Source organism: Mytilus galloprovincialis, chromosome 4, assembly GCF_965363235.1.
Source record: "Mytilus galloprovincialis chromosome 4, xbMytGall1.hap1.1, whole genome shotgun sequence".
NCBI classification, from domain to species: Eukaryota; Metazoa; Mollusca; class Bivalvia; order Mytilida; family Mytilidae; genus Mytilus; species Mytilus galloprovincialis.
Genome location: NC_134841.1, coordinates 41230660 through 41243991, shown reverse-complemented (window position 1 = coordinate 41243991; position 13332 = coordinate 41230660). Strand labels below are relative to the sequence as shown.

The following is a 13332-nucleotide window of genomic DNA, read 5'->3' as shown; positions in this document are numbered from 1 at the left end:
AAAAATTGTTTATAATTATATTTGTGGATAATGATTTCAAGACCAAATAAGGCATTTTCAACTTTGACTTAGAACCTTATAAGTTTCTTATTATTTCTAAATTGATCAACAGAGATTTTCAGAATGCAGAGCAGTATGTTATAAAATCATGTTAGTGCCAAAGCACAGACTATAGAGCTGTTGATATCCTCTGAAACCATTAAAGAGGATGGTAAAGGGTTATTTTTTGTGCAACGTGTTTTGCCACTTTAATTACACGTGCAGCCGTGAAAAAGGATCGTTATTCCCTGTGTTTTGTGAAATCAGTAAAAAGATCAATGTGCAAAGAATTTTTAATTATTCATTCATTGTGAAATGGCAGTTTTGTTTCGCGTTCTTCCCTTTATGTCCCCATTAAAATCCATGGGCAATGTTAGCAATCCCATGTAAAATTTGAATAAAAATTTTCAATCGTTGATTATCATTCTGATCAACTTTTAGTAAAATATACTGTTATAAAAAAGAAGATGTTGTATGATTGCCAATGAGACAACTGTCCACAAGAGACCAAAATGACACAGACATTAACAACTATAGGTCACCGTACGGCCTTCAACAATGAGCAAAGCCCATACCGCATAGTGAGCTATAAAAAGCCCTAATATGACAATGTAAAACAATTCAAACGAGAAAACTATACAGCCTAATTTGTATAAAAAAAATGAACAAAAAACAAATATGTAACACATAAACAAACGACAACCACTGAATTACAGGCTCCTGACTTGGGATAGGCACCTACATAAATAATGTGGCAAGGTTAAATAACATGTTTCTCTGGAAGAGATTATTCAAAATTAGCTTGTATTTTACAAGCGTGCAGTCATTGCAGTACTTATGCTGAATTTACTATTCCAAACATTTCCAATAAAAGATAAACTGTTGTGAGTTCTTGTATTCTGTTTAATCCGATATAATGAGATCTTTCAGAGGGTGGACTTTTAAGCTTATATTGATGATAGAGTTTTATATTAGTATTCCGTGCAAGTAAAGCTGATGGTACTTGTTACATAATAAAGTTAATTTGAGTGAAATTATAAGAATTACAATAATTCTTGGAAGAAATTGCATAACTTTCAATTTGGAACTATTTCTATGACATTGATTTAATGCAAAATAAAAAATCTGTCATGAAATGATGATGAATACAATTTTTACTCACTAAAATGCTGAGTAGCAAAATATTAAATATCATTCTAATATGACGTCCTTATAAAGCTTTGTAAATACAGCTGTGTTTTAATGAGCACAAAATATGTTTGACACATGCGCACTAACTTATTGTTTATATTAACATTATGTCCATCGTTATCCTTTTAAATACATACATTTAAGCAGCTAACATAAACTTTTATTATATATTTTTATCAAACAACATATATTTACCCTGCTCGTAGTTTTTAAACTTATCAAAAATGAAATGTAATGTACAGACTCCTCGGGGAGGAAACGGGAACAGCCAAACATTTTTACAGTGTTTTCGTACGCTTCAACCTATAAAAATACTGTATTTGTCCTATTAGAATCGAAATAATTCTATACCAGTAAACTTTTGTTTATTTTTTTTATTACAGTCATACTTGTGCTGCAATTATCAAAACTAGATATCATTGAGATGGGAGCCATCTCTGTGGGCCCCGCTGTGAATAATGTGCATTAAAAAATTGTATCTTTACCATAGGACATGGGTTTGTCAACTGAAATCAAAGTTTTTGACCTTGACCTTTGACCTATGAAGTTGTAAATAAATTATGACACACCCTTTGGTGTTGGTTTATAAACATGTCAAGTATAAACTTTGAAATGATAAAAGGTTCTCAAGATATAGAGCGGACACGATCTTTACCATAGGACATGGGGTTGTCAACTGAAACCAAAGTTTTTGACCTTGACCTTTGACCTAAGAAGTTGCACATAAATTATGACACACCCTTTGGTGTTGGTTTATATACATGTCAAGTATAAACTTTGAAATGATAACGGTTCTCAAGATATAGAGCGGACACAATCTTTACCATAGGACATGGGGTTGTCAACTGAAACCAAAGTTTTTGACCTTGAACTATGCCCTAGGCAGTCGTTCATAAATTATGACACACCCTCTGGTGTTGGTTCATATACATGTCAAGTATAAACTTTGAAATCATAACGGTTCTCAAGATATAGAGCGGACACGATCTTCACCACAGGACACAGGGTTGTCAACTGAAACCAAAGTTTTTTGACCTTGACCTTTGACCTAGGAAGTTGTACATATATCATGACACGCCCTCTGGTGGTGGTTAATAAACATGTAAAGTATAAAGTATGAAATCATAATGGTTCTCTAGATATGGAGCGGACACAGTGTTACGGACGGACGGACAGACGGACGGACGGACGGACGGACGGACGGACGGACGGACGGACGGACAGACTGATCACTATAGGGGACCGCCTTTGGCGGGACCCTAATTATTCTCATATTTAGGTTTTTGTAGATCCATTTTGTTCTTTGGTACCCATTATTGTGGATTCAGAAGGATATAGGAAATTGTATTTCATTGATAATTTGAATTTGTGGTTCCTCAGATTATCAGAGTCCACAAAAAGTAGTACCTAACAATTAATAATCTTATTAATGAACTTACAGTACTTTATTGATAAATTTTGCTTTTATAAATAATTGTTTATTTCAAGGTCTGTTTCAAAACAGATGCTGTAATTATAGCTTATTCACTGTATTTGACTAACCTTGTATCAGTACTCAGTTTAACAGACAGCACATCCCATGCTGATTTGATGTCAATAACCTAAAATTAAAAAAATAAAAATCTTTAAAGCATTAGCATTTTCTCAATTTTTATTTCTTGAGTACATGTATAAGATCATTTTCCATCGCTCAAGGACAGAAACTCTAAATGGTAAATGTGAAAATCATCAATATTGAACAAGACCTTCATTTTTGTCATGAGAAAAAAACATGCAATTATAAAATAATCAGTTTTGTCATTATCCCACATAACCAGTAGAATTATGGGGTATATTTATGGATGAAACAGTGAAAGAACACAAAAAACTAGAGGCTCTGAAGAGCCCGTGTCGCTCACCTTGGTCTATGTGCATATTAAACAAAGGACACAGATGGATTCATGACAAAATTGTGTTTTGGTGATGGTGATGTGTTTGTAGATCTTACTTTACTGAACATTCTTGATGCTTTCAATTATCTCTATCTATAATGAACTTGGCCCAGTAGTTTCAGTGGAAATTATTTTGTAAAAATTTACAAAATTTATGAAAATTGTTAAAAATTGATTATAAAGGGCAATAACTCCTTAAGGGGTCAATTTACCATTTTACCCCTATGTTCTAATTTTAGCCATGGTGGCCATCTTGGTAAATTGGCGGGTTTACCGGACATATTTTTTAAACTAGATACCCTAATGATGAGTGTGGCCAAGTTTGGTTAAATTTGGACCAGTAGTTTCAGAGGAGAAAGTTTTTGTAAAAGTTTACAGACCCTGGACGCCGGACGCCAAGTGATCAGTGTCAATATAGACATCAACTTACATTTGAGCTAATTCGGATAGAAATTAACTGTATGCAAGTGTATGTACACATTAACATATGTATAAGACTTTAATACCTAATAAAAGATTAATTTTGGTCTGTTCTGTAGGGTTCTTATAAAACCTTCATTTTTCAAACAGCTGCAGACTTTCCAGAGATTATTTAACCCAAAGTAGGTTAACAGATGTATTGATATGTATTTGATAACATGAATTTCTATTGAATACTGTTCATTTGTTTTTTAAAATCTTATTATTTCTAAGGTTTATCATACTATGAAGAAAAAATTTAATGTTCATGAAAAAAGTATCCTAATGCAGTAAATGCACACTCTTAGTGTTACTTTAAAACACCTTCGACGACCAAGACAGTAAATTACAGTAATGGTACTACCACAGTCCTTACATTTGCATTACATAACTTACATCAGCTTCACACAGGTAGTAAAGACCCTCAAGTGCCATGGCTGCAATGGGACCTTCTTCCTCTTTACTAAAAGTGTTTAAAATATCTGATAAAGGTCCTAGCATGTCTGTCCCATGCTGTTCTGGTCTGAAATAAAAACAAAAACAACAAAGGTTTTTGGACAACCATGATCAATATTATTATACTAATAATTTACCCTTCTTTTACTTGTGAAAATATACTATTACAGGGTTGGTTTGTGGTCTTGATCTAAGTAGCACTTTTTTTCAATTTAACTTCATTTTTGCCCAAAATTACAGATTAATCTTAAAATACAGAGGTACTTGGTTGTAACCTCTCAGCAGAACTTAAAGTGACAACAAGTGAGGCCACATATGGTAAATTTCTTCTAAATATTTTCAACAACTAGAAGTTAAATCTAGTTGGATATCAATCTCAAAAATAAATTAAATGTTCAACAAGGTAAAAAAAATTCTATAGACTGCAGACTTTGGTAAAACCACCAAGTCATTGAAATATCCACGAAAATATATTTTTTTCTTTAACCACAAAAAATTGGTATGAACGAAATTAATTTACTGTGGATTCATTCATTTTCTTGGGTACCAATTTTCGTGGATTACAGAAACCTTGCATTTTAGTGGATATTTGATTTCGTGGTTCTGCCAAAGTCTGGATACAACTTCATAGAAATTTGTATTTAATTGAACATTTAAATTTTTAGTTCACCTGTACCCACAAAACCCACGAAAATTTGTATCCCACGAATACTAATGAATCCACAGTATCTAAAAGAGACTACTAATGATGGTTAACCATTACATCCATTCTCTTGTCTCCGTGTTCTCACCTTGTTTTACAGACTTCTAATAAAGCTTTAGCTCTAGCCAGCTGTACATCATAACTTCCAGTGGAGTAATCTGAAATCATCTGTAGTAGGTGTGGAAAACATCTGTCTTGTAACTGCCATAGGTCTACCATCAGACTCAGAGACAGAGGTCTTAATGCTGGTGTGGTACCTAAAGATTGGATAGTCTTCATCACTGGTCCAACACAAACCTGAAATTACAAAAATACTCAGTGACTTAAGGATGAATATAATTTATATTTGATTATCACAGTCCTTGGTCCTCTTACCCATTTTTTACATCTAAAACTCCTACTTTATCTTTTCTTTTCCCGCTTAGTACAAAGATTGCCACTAAGGGAGTAAGTATGGACTTCCTGCTTGCCATTCAAAAACAACTTATTAGCCCCTTTTTTTTCAATGAGAACCTGTTGCACAATGAAAGGAGAGAAGCAATGGCCCTTCTCAAGCATCTGCGTTCATATCTGCTATTTGGTACAATTTGCAATACCAAATCTTAAGTTTCTGTGCAGTGTTTTTTGTGAACAGTTGTTTGTTTTTCTCCTCTCTTTTTCTTTTGGTTATTGTCGTTTTTTTTAATGGATTTATGTGTTTTGATAATAATAATAATGAACATTTCTTTGACTAACCAAATTGAAATATGCATTACAGATCCTTACTAGATCGCAGTGATGAATAAAAAAAGTCTATATGTTAAAAAAACAACTCTAGTGCTCAATTTATAAAAAACTAATCTTGCTGATTTACGAAGAAACTTGTGCAACTATAGACCTCAACTATGGAGACAAAAGGGCAATAACTCTTGATCAAATTGTGTCAATTAAAACCTATCTTTTGAGAAACATTTATTCATAATGAGCTTATAACCATTTAACATTTCCATGATAAAGCCCATGTGTTCTAACATTGTGTCAAACAGTCATCAATCAACCCATTACAGGAATAATTCACAGACTGGTATACATTCATTCAAATTTTGTTACAGCTACAATGTATTACAATTGATTGACATAGTACAAACAACCCAAATTACAATAGACTTAACCTATTGTATATCTGGTATAGAATTCTCAGTAGAAAAGAATGGAATTTATTAAAAGTATGAATAACCTGAACAATGATGTAAGGATTACCATGCCTATACAAAGTATGAATAAAAGAATTGTGAATGAATTAAAATATAAAAAAAACAAATTTAGTAAACCTACATTTACATATGAATATGATAGACAGTTGTTTATAGGATATGTCAAGCATAAAATCATCCCTCGTCAAAAGTTAAACAGATGTAAAAGAATAAACTCAAGGGAGACAACAAATCCTCGTGTAACTTTTTGAAAGACATAAAACACTAAATATAAAGATATAAAAAGAAAACCACTGCCCAAGTTTTTACTTGAGGTTAAACCAGATTTACACATACATAAACCACCTGCATTTGTTATCTGGATCATATGTTGTATTTGATATCTCATTAAGTTTTAAATCACCCTTAGTATTTCAGCCAGACACGATTTAAAAGACTTAACTCAAGGGAGACAACCAATCAACAGAAATTCCTAAAAGACACAAAACACTTAAGATATAAGAAGAAAACCACTGCCAAGGTTCTAACTTGTTGAGGTTGAACCAGATTTATACGCAAATAATCTTGCTTTGCCTATGTAGATCAAATGCTGTAAAAATAAACTGCACAGTAAAAAACCTGCACATTTAATTGTGCAGCTACTATTTCTACATTACTTCAGTACTTTCTACCTAGTTATAGAATTCACATCAGTTCCTACCTTATGTCTTGCTATTGCTGGTAGTGACTTAAGAATTTTGAGTTTTACGTCCCAGTTAGTCTCCATGCCAAGTTTACATAGCATCAAAGGAAGAAAATTTGGGGACTGAAAATATAATAAAAATTAACCAACATAATATGTTAATCAAAAACACATAAAAACTGTGAATGAAGAAAGCAACAGGGAAATTAACTCAAACTTTTTTTTTTAAATGAGTAAAAATTTTGAGTATCTAGTTTCATCAGTATGTGAAGCAAAATTCACAAAATTTTGTATATTTCAATTCTAACTTTATTTTCATGGCCAAATATAAGGCCTGTTACACATATCCACCAGCATATTCGTTTGTTTCATTATGTACTCTTGCTGGGATATTAAGAATTCATTTATTTTTTTCTAAAACCAAGAAAATTGCTATCTGAATGCTTTTAGTTTAAACGATTGTTTATTAATTTATTCTGCAATTGGTATTATTGCAGTTCCTTTTTATAAAATATATATTCCTTTAATTGAAGGTTACAGCAATTGAAGTGAAAGTTTAACAACTTTGAAGCTGCAATAATAAGAATTAACATTTAAACAACTTTTCACAGCAATAAAACAATTAATTAAAGTGAACTTGTGCTGAAAATAATAAGATTTTGAAGCCATAAATAGTTAAATTATAAGTTCATTGGTGGCCAAACTCCTTTGTGAAAAAAATTTCAGAAATGAAAAACTCCTTAAGAAAAATCAAATTTCCTTTTTTCAATAACAAAACTATTTATAGAATTGCTGAGCAATGAATGTTTTATTATTTTCTTTTTATTATAAACTTAATATAGTATATTTCATCAAGATCTAGATGCCTTCAAAGACAAACAACAAAACAACAATAATTTTTAATCTTTTAATCATATTTAAGAACCCTAAGACGCTTCTCTTATAATCAACTAAGGTTTCTAAACATGATTATCTAAAATGGTTTTAAATTAAGGATGGTAGCATAACCATCAATAGACGTTCTGTGCATTTCCATAAAACAGAAAGGGCTTATTTGAATGAAATTGATGAATTTTAAACTTTATTGAATTTAAGTCTGTAAAATAGCCAATTTAAAAAGATTTAAAGCTAAATGATGTGTTCCAGTTATTGGGCAAGGTTTACAGACACAGATACCACTTAAATGCAATTATTTGACAGGTACATACATAACTGTTTAAAAATTAGCCAAAAAAAGCGTGGCTCATGAAAATTACCAATTGAAGGATCTATGTACTCATTGTGAAATCAACAAGAAAAACTTTAACTTACATATTTTTGCATTACACTATATTGTTTAAAAGACCTTCTCCATCAGAAATTTGCTATAAGTCCTGCGGTGAGGTATCTATAATCTAATATTGTAGTCTCATTATTTGGACAACGTAAAAATATTTTTTAAAAGAACTGGTACATCAAATTGAATGTTATAACCAGAATTCATGAATAAAACTCATATATCTATGTTATATTAGACAAGTTATTGCAGGACTTAAGGGCATACGATACAGTTTTGAACCTGTATTTACAAGTAGATGAAAATTTGCATATAGGCTATTTTTTACCTGATTAAATCAAATATGTAATAAAAAATATACCTTCATCGGCTACTTTTTGAGTAAAATGAGGTCGAAATTTTGAATATTTGCTCAAAATTCAGATTTGTGTCCGTATTTTCTTTTTCGAAAGAGAGACATAACTTTTTTGTTTTTAAAGATAAACACAAATTGTTTTTTGTTAAATAATCGGTAATTTCTGTATTTTATAAGATCATTCAAAATTATGCAATTTTTATTCCGAAATAACTCTATATTTATCAAATGTTCATGAATAGAGGAAAAAACGTAATTTTTTTGCTGCATGTTTATCAAAATAAAAAAAATTGCGCTATTTACAGTTTTATAAAATTTGGGTCACATAATCTCCTTGCAAAATGAAACAAATTGCTGTTTTAAAAAGTAGGGGTCCATGCACTCGTTTTCAAATTAAATCAGTTTGATTGATAAAAATCAGTCGAAAAATGCCTCTTTTCCCAATATGTCATAGTTTGACGTCGCGAAAATAACATTTTACGTTAGCAACGTCATTACCTTCCCTGTAACTGTATCGTATGCCCTTAACTGTTACTTAGTTAAATAGAGTGGAGTCCACTATTAAACTTATAAGAAAATCAATCCTGATGAAGAAAAGAGCAGATAGTGAACCCTGTGTATTAACCCAGGTGCACTAACGACACAACCATGCTTAAATCATGGTTTAATATCAGAACAGATCCAAAGAAAGAGGTGTGGGATCTAAATTCTTTATTTATTCTTTTTTTGATTACCAGTTAAGAGTTACAAAATCAAAGTGCTTGTAAGCACAGAACGGTAAAGATTGCTTTACATTATCAGTGGGAAGTAAAATCAAAATATTGCATTGTCAATAAAGCATTGGTTGTAGTTGATTCAACTACAATTCTGAACAATGGGAGATAACTCAAATTTTTAGAGATGACTCTAACAATGACATCATTTATATTTTTAGAACAGAATCCTGCACCTTTAAAAAGTTATGTTATTTTCTTGAAAGTAGTAACATCTTTTTATGGCTTGAATATCAAATCATATATATTACATTGATAAATTTCTGGTAATGTTCATGGATATGATATATAGAATGTTATGATCAGTGCCCTATATATTATGTATCAAAAAGGTAGTGATTAGCCTTGGAAGATTTAGATATCAAGTCAATACCATAGGCTTTGGATTGCATTTAATGCAATCTTTACCCCAAAAAAACCACAAAAACCTGTCTCTACCTGACTAACATGCTGCTTAGCAATTTCAACCAGGGTTTGTATTCCTAAGTCGGATAGCACTTCAGTCTTGGAAAGCAGGAACAGAGATGCCACCATATTGGTTATGTTAACAGGAACAATCTTCATCTTTGGAATACATGATTTCAGATTCAATAGCCAGGTTTCTGCATGTCTGATATCTGTCCAGATCTGGTCAGCTATAACTGACATTTCTTGGCACTGGTAGCCTTCTGAAGTCATGGTAAACTCAAATTCACTGTTATCTTGTTTGTTCTGAAATTAAAAAAAAAAACTCTGATCAATGATAAAGAAAAAAAAATCATATTGAAACAAAACTGAGGTGCCTCAGACTCATATAAAAAAAAAACCATACAAGACCATTTTTTTAGTATTTCTGCATTTTGAAACTCATCTTGAGAGTGATTTTTTGGTCCCACTTAAATCCATATTCTATATTTCTGTAAAAAGTCATTTCTGATAATTTAGATTAACCGACAAGTCTATTATACCTTTAATTGACTAAACTGACTTATGGTGAAAATTAAATTAGTGATATACATCATAATAGTACATAAAGATTTGAATCTTAAAGCATAAACAGCTCTAAGAGATTTCCTAAAATAAATTCCATCATCCTATATAACAATTCAATTTTAAATCAAGACGTTCTAATTTCCGTTATGTATGTCAATTATGCAATAAGGAAATTGACATGCTATGTTTGGTAAATCGAACAGCTGATTATCAAACTATTACTTTAGCAGTATTTTATCTTTGGGGAATAATCGAATTGACATATATTATAAACATCTAAGACAATGAATATAAGAGAAGATGTAATATCATAAACGATGATTTAATACACATTTTAAGTATTGACGATTAAATTTCCTTGAGGCCTTTAATATTTATGAAAAAATCTACCATCAGTACTACTTATAAAAATAAAGATGGATTGTATTTTTTCATGCAAAACACAGCACAATTAACAAATGACTAAGGTAATAAAATGCTAAGATAAATACAAATTTCATAAGTTAATAAATGAACATAAAACAAGAATGGGATAGCAAAGCATATCTTGACATTTTGAAAAAACAGTGAAACCTGTGTTATCTGACACACTGGTGGACCAGTCAAATGAAAATGTGTCGGATGAAGCAGGATGTTGGAATACTCAGGTGTCGGATTAGACAGGCTACACTGTACAATGCCGGAATACTTTAGGTGGAGTATAGATCTTGACATTTTGATACTGTTGTTGACATGTTATAGAGTCTTTTGAACACTTCAAGCTTAAGAAAGACATGAACACCTTACATCCATTTTATTCACAAAATATCAGGGCAGATCTAGGATTTTTGAAATGAGGATGTAATTCCATTTTATATAATGTAACCCTGAGTAATTCCATAAGCCTGACATAAAACCAAAGAAAAACCTCAAAGTATACAAAGTGAACAATTTTAGGATGATTTAATGGTAAAAACCATATATATTTTCCAATCAAAGTGTTCATACGCCCTCTATTCCCCTTCCCCACAATTATTATAGTTTTTGTGGTTGTGTAGGGTAAAATAGGCTGTGTTAAAGTGGAAAAAGATGTCTGTATAAATGAATGATTTCAAGTTGGAATGACAATGACATTAACACATAGATACCATGATGTTACATAGACAATGCGTCCATGTATAGTTCCTGTTGTACTTTGATATATACTGGGCTCATGAAACTTATAAACGTGTTTTGATTTTTTATATACCCTATATTCCATTAGTAACAAATTCTCTCCTTGTTGAACTTTACCATAAGTATAAAGTGCAGATTTAAGATAGCCAACTACAGACTACACATAACCTTGATACTGCACTCATACAAGACAGCTAATGACAATCTATTCTTTTCTTATAATTAATGATTTTATATCATAATCAGGTTTTATAACCAACTTGTCAAACAATTTATTAAAAGAGCATTAATTCCACTTATTTGGACATATACAACTATAATGGCATTTCTTTATGGATTTCTTGTGTTATGTAATCACACATTTTATGTACTTATCTTAACCAGGCTAGACCAATAATTATAATGCAAATGTGGATGTTGTTGGCTGCCGAGATTCAAAATAACAACTTCTTTGTTAAATGAAGGCTTGGTACCTTAAGTTCACTACAAGTTGTTTTAAATACTCATTGTTCATGAATGCCTGGAAATTGCAATGCTTTTTTAATACTGTTATTTGTATAAAATTCACCAATTAAACAAATATCCTTCATTTGGGTTCTGAAATTGAGGAAAAAAAACTGTTATATCTTTTAAATGCAGCTGTGAATATTAGTTTCATAACATTTGGTTTTGGCAAATTAATAAGTAAGAGAATGGACCATTAGTAAGGGAGCACTAGAATGATAAAGTGGGGCCACCCAAATTCAAATCTGAACTGTTTTTTTGTGGTTACAAGCATTGCATTCAGTGAGAGAAAGGAAATGAAAAAATCAACATTCTATAAAGGGGCAATTAACTTAAGAAAGGTAAAAGGGATGTCACCCAAATTCTTACTAGATCTGTGTTTCCTTGTAATAACTTAAACATTGTGTTGATTAATTTGGTTGAAGCAAACTATAGCTAGAAAACATAAATCAATTTCTGGATGTACAGACAGACATTGATGTACAGAAGGACAACGGTATAATTTCATGATCCTTTTGCAATGGCAGGGGCAAAAAAATGACTGGTCTTAGTTTAACTGTTCTTAGCATTATTCAATGACAATTAAACTATTGCAGTATAGAATCATATCCACAATATTGTGCATCAATAGTACAGAGAACCTTAATTGAAATAAAATCTAATTAGTTACCAATTTGGATCAAATTAATGGAAAATGAGCCCAAGTAAGGCTTATTCTGCCATACCAAGTAAAAGTAACCAAGAATAGTTCAAAATTTGTTTTGTAGATGCAGTTATTTTCTTTGAATAAAGTAATTTCTGAGTGTATATAGATGTTGAAAAAGGGGACTCTTAGGGGGGAAAGGGAGGGGCTGTTAAAAAGAACATTTTGAAGAGGACAAGCTTAACACATGTTCAACTTAGCCAGTGAATTTTATTTATAAACGCATATTAAAGGGCATGGGTAAAACTTACTTTTGGACATCTTGTTAAGTAACTAGAGGCTCTAAAGAGCCTGTGTCGCTCACCTTGGTCTATGTGCATATTAAACAAAGGACACAAATGGATTCATGACAAAATTATATTTTGGTGATGGTGATGTGTTTGAAGTTCTTACTTTACTGAACGATTTTGCTTCTTACAATTATATCTATAATGAACTTTGCCCATTAGTAACAGAGAACTATATTTGGTAAAAATTTACATAAATTTACCAAATTAATGAAAATTGTTAAAAATTGACTATAAAGGGCAATAACTCCTTAAGGGGTCAATTGACCATTTAGGTCATGTTGACTTATTTGTAGATCTTACTTTGCTGAACATTATTGCTGTTTACAGTTTATCGCTATCTATAATAGTATTCAAGATAACCAAAAACAGCAAAATTTCTTTAAAAATTACCAATTGGAGGGCAGCAACCCAACAACCAGTTGTCCAATTCATCTGAAAAATTCAGGGCAGATAGATATTGACTTGATTAACAATTTAACTTCTTGTCAGATTTGCTCTAGATGCTTTGGTTTCATAGTTATAAGCCAAAAACTGCATTTTACCCCTATGTTCTATTTTTAGCCGTGGCGGCCATCTTGGTTGAATGGCCAGGTCATCGGACACATTTTTCAAACTAAATACCCCAAAGATGATTGTGGCCTAGTAGTTTC

General features: G+C 31.5%; 1 protein-coding gene across 1 annotated transcript in view; it reads right to left on the bottom strand.

Annotated features, from left to right (window-relative positions):
* LOC143072160 (focadhesin-like) overlaps positions 1-13332 on the bottom strand; it is a 292655-nt gene that overhangs the window by 76973 nt on the left and 202350 nt on the right. The window contains exons 11-15 of the mRNA XM_076246976.1: positions 9497-9769; positions 6673-6777; positions 4868-5076; positions 4017-4143; positions 2773-2831 (exon numbers count right to left, since the gene is read on the bottom strand). Of these exons, the coding sequence (XP_076103091.1) occupies positions 2773-2831; positions 4017-4143; positions 4868-5076; positions 6673-6777; positions 9497-9769 (773 nt within the window). The remainder of the gene's footprint in view (positions 1-2772; positions 2832-4016; positions 4144-4867; positions 5077-6672; positions 6778-9496; positions 9770-13332) is intronic.